At 41.6% G+C, this 2,906-nt stretch overlaps 1 protein-coding gene across 1 annotated transcript; it reads left to right on the plus strand.

Annotated features, from left to right (window-relative positions):
* The first annotated feature begins 1,114 nt into the window (after window positions 1-1,114).
* On the plus strand, window positions 1,115-2,844 carry LOC104401912 (scaffold attachment factor B1-like). The gene is made up of 3 exons (XM_010009648.1): window positions 1,115-1,297; window positions 1,684-1,746; window positions 2,288-2,844. Exons 1-3 carry the CDS (start codon window positions 1,133-1,135, stop codon window positions 2,363-2,365), a joined length of 306 nt encoding a protein of 101 aa, XP_010007950.1. The 5' UTR covers window positions 1,115-1,132; the 3' UTR covers window positions 2,366-2,844.
* Window positions 2,845-2,906: the final 62 nt, after the last annotated feature.

Genomic DNA, 2,906 nt, shown 5'->3' on the forward strand with positions numbered 1-2,906 from the left:
AACTTCGCTCCTCAGCCGGAGCTTGACGTGGGGTTGTGTGGTCAGCTCTTTGCTATGGAGTGTTTCCAACGCTGCCTGTCGGGATGACCTGGGGTTGGGGGAGACACTAAGGTTTCTGAGTGAAAATCCCCCCTGAAGGGGTTTAACCTGAGTAGGCAGGTAAGTACCACATGGGTGTGGATGGGGAGGGAGAAGTAGAAGGGTAAAAGTGAGAGAAAACTCGTGGGTTGTGGTAAAGACAGATGAATAATGTTAAGAAGGGGAAGACAAGCTCAGGAGGGAAAAAACCCCACCCAAGGAAAGCAAGTGATGTCAAAGGAAACAATTGCTGGCTGTCAGTCGGAGCAGTGCGGAGTCTCCAGGCCATGGCACCCACCAGTTCTATTGCTGAGCATGAGATCCTATGGTCTGGAATATCTCTGGGTCAGTTGGAGCCACTGTCCCGGCTGTGTCCCCTCCCAGCTTGTCACATCCCCAGTCTGCTCGCTGGTGGGGCAGAGGGAGAAGCAGGAGGGGCCGTGACACTGTGTGAGTGCTAATGAAACACCCCCTGTGTGATCAGCACAGATCCCAAACATTGCCCCATACCAGTACAAATGCACACCACCAAGCAGTACACTGGATGTCAGCTGCTGTCTCCCACAGGCCATCGAGGAGGAAGGAGGAGATCCTGATGAAATTCCTGTGGCCTCTGAGCTGACCAACAAGAGAATGCCAAAAAGAGCTAGTAAAGGTATGGCAAATACAGTCCCTTTGCTTCCATGTAGCTAGAACTCGGAGTCCGATGGTGACTCCTTCTGTTTCAGTACTGGACTTGTGAATCGGGGTTTTACTCATTACTGGTTGAAACAAATTCAGTGTTCAATACGTAATTCGGTGAAGAGAAGAGATGTTATGACATTTAGTGCTGTATTTCACTTCAGTGATACTATTTTTAGGAAGAAAACCAGAAGAAGAAGGCGTTGAAGACAACGGACTAGAAGAAAACTCTAGAGATGGGCAGGTAAGTGAAGTCATGTTACTAAAACTATACATCATTTAACACTTACCCTTCGTAATAAATACACGTCCACCCTTTTCCTTTCTGTAGGAGGATATCGAAGCCAGTCTGGATACCTTGCAAGACATTGACATGATGGATATCAGTGTGTTGGATGAAGCTGAAATAGATAACGGCAGTGCTGTGGACTGCGGAGAAGACTATAGTCCTGATAATATCCTTGATTCTCTGTCTGATAATAAAGACAATGTCGAAGCAGAAATGAAAGAACTTCCAGATCAGCTAACGGAAAACGAGGTGAGATCTTTGTAACTATTCAGAAGGGATTTAATAAGTATATTAAATGAGTTATTTCAGTGTAATACCACGTGGGACAATGGAAAAACATGGTCTGTGCAGTAACCACAGCAATGTGAAATAGATTTCCTCTTTAAATGAGAGTAGCTTTGATATAGACAATGTCGTGTTGAAAAGGAAAGGTAACTGGGGAAAGATGTTTAATCATCAAGAATACTTACACTGCTCCTCCTTCTTGGGTCACAGTCTGAAGGAGCAATTGGGATCAGTCAAATGCTGGTAAATATTTCTTCTGTTATTGCTGGGGAGAATTGCATGCAGTGCTTCAGCAGAAGTGAATGTTGCTTTTTGTAAGAAATGCTGTAATTCCTCTTTTACTCTTGTAGGAAGATTATGATGAAATTGAAAACAATTTAGATGCCTCTTCTTCTGATTTAATAGAAATGAAGGTAAATTGAAAATGTAGCTGTGTTTCAGATTGTTTTTGTCACTACTCACTCTAAGGAAACATGACCATAACATGAAGTGGAAACAGAATCCAAGACACACGTGGTCTTGCTCAGGATGCATCTGTCAGATGAGAACCTCCTGGGTCTGGTCCCCAGTTTCAGTCAGCTAGTAAGACTTCTTCCACTTTGTGGCAAATAAAAATGCTCTTGTGCTATTGATTTCTTTCTGCTGCTGATTATATCAAGTAGCAGATGGCTTTGGTTTTTGCTCTGCAGTTGATGTGGTATGTGAAAGCACTTTGTCTCTTTAACGTTCCAAGTTGGATTGGAGAATGCAGTTGTGGCTGGTGTTTTCATTTGGCTTTAATGTGCCAGAAAAACTACCTAAGAAAATAGTTCCAGTGGATGGTGACAAGTGCTAAATGTAGTAGGTGAATTTGTGTAGTTTTCAGTCTTGGGATGGGGTGGGAGGGAGTGATCAATCTGTGTTACGAAATTCATTGCATAAAATCCTCATTCTATGTTTTCTTTTCCCAAACAGAAAATGGAGAAGCTACACTTGGAGCCAGGTACTGTTAAAGAAAAACATATTCCTGTCTTTTCAACTAATACTTTTTAAACCATTAACTATTAAAACCCCAGGCAAACAAACATAAGTTGCATTATTTTTATGATGGACAATCCAGATCATGCAGGGTCATAGAGATTGGAAACCCAATCATATCCCCAGATCTGTGAAGTGATGCTTGTCATCTTTGAAATATTCCCAGTGAAATGAAATGGTTTAAAAACCTGTTAAGCTACATAAATGGATTTAGAGAAGTTAATCACAGCTTAAAAGCTAAAGATTCTACTTGTAAACAGATCTTGTGATATTGCACACACCTAAAACTCTGTTACTAAGTAGAGAGGCAGAGAAAGCAGTAAAAAGATATTGTAGGGCATTAAAATGTAAAGTTTAGTTACTGGATACAGAAGAAAGAAGAGAGTTTCTTCATGGAAATTTCATACAGATACTTTTCACTTTCTGGACTGCAAACACACTCATGCACCATCAGAAGATGCCCAGTTCTCATGTTGGACTGTCTGCTAAAAGAATTTCACAGAAATTTAAAAATTGAACCCTCAGTGCCTTGATACGTTCAGTTAAACATCTGGGA

Source organism: Nestor notabilis, unplaced genomic scaffold (genome assembly GCF_000696875.1).
Source record: "Nestor notabilis isolate BGI_N333 unplaced genomic scaffold, ASM69687v1 Scaffold36540, whole genome shotgun sequence".
In the NCBI taxonomy this organism is placed as follows: Eukaryota; Metazoa; Chordata; class Aves; order Psittaciformes; family Psittacidae; genus Nestor; species Nestor notabilis.

What these genes read in the sequence shown, in the direction of transcription:
- LOC104401912 (XM_010009648.1), top strand. Translation starts at nt 1,133, where the DNA reads ATGATGGATATCAGTGTGTTGGATGAAGCTGAAATAGATAACGGCAGT. An exon ending in ATCAGCTAACGGAAAACGAG is followed by an intron (nt 1,298 to 1,683) that starts GTGAGATCTTTG and finishes TTACTCTTGTAG; the next exon opens with GAAGATTATGATGAAATTGA. An exon ending in CTGATTTAATAGAAATGAAG is followed by an intron (nt 1,747 to 2,287) that starts GTAAATTGAAAA and finishes TTTCCCAAACAG; the next exon opens with AAAATGGAGAAGCTACACTT.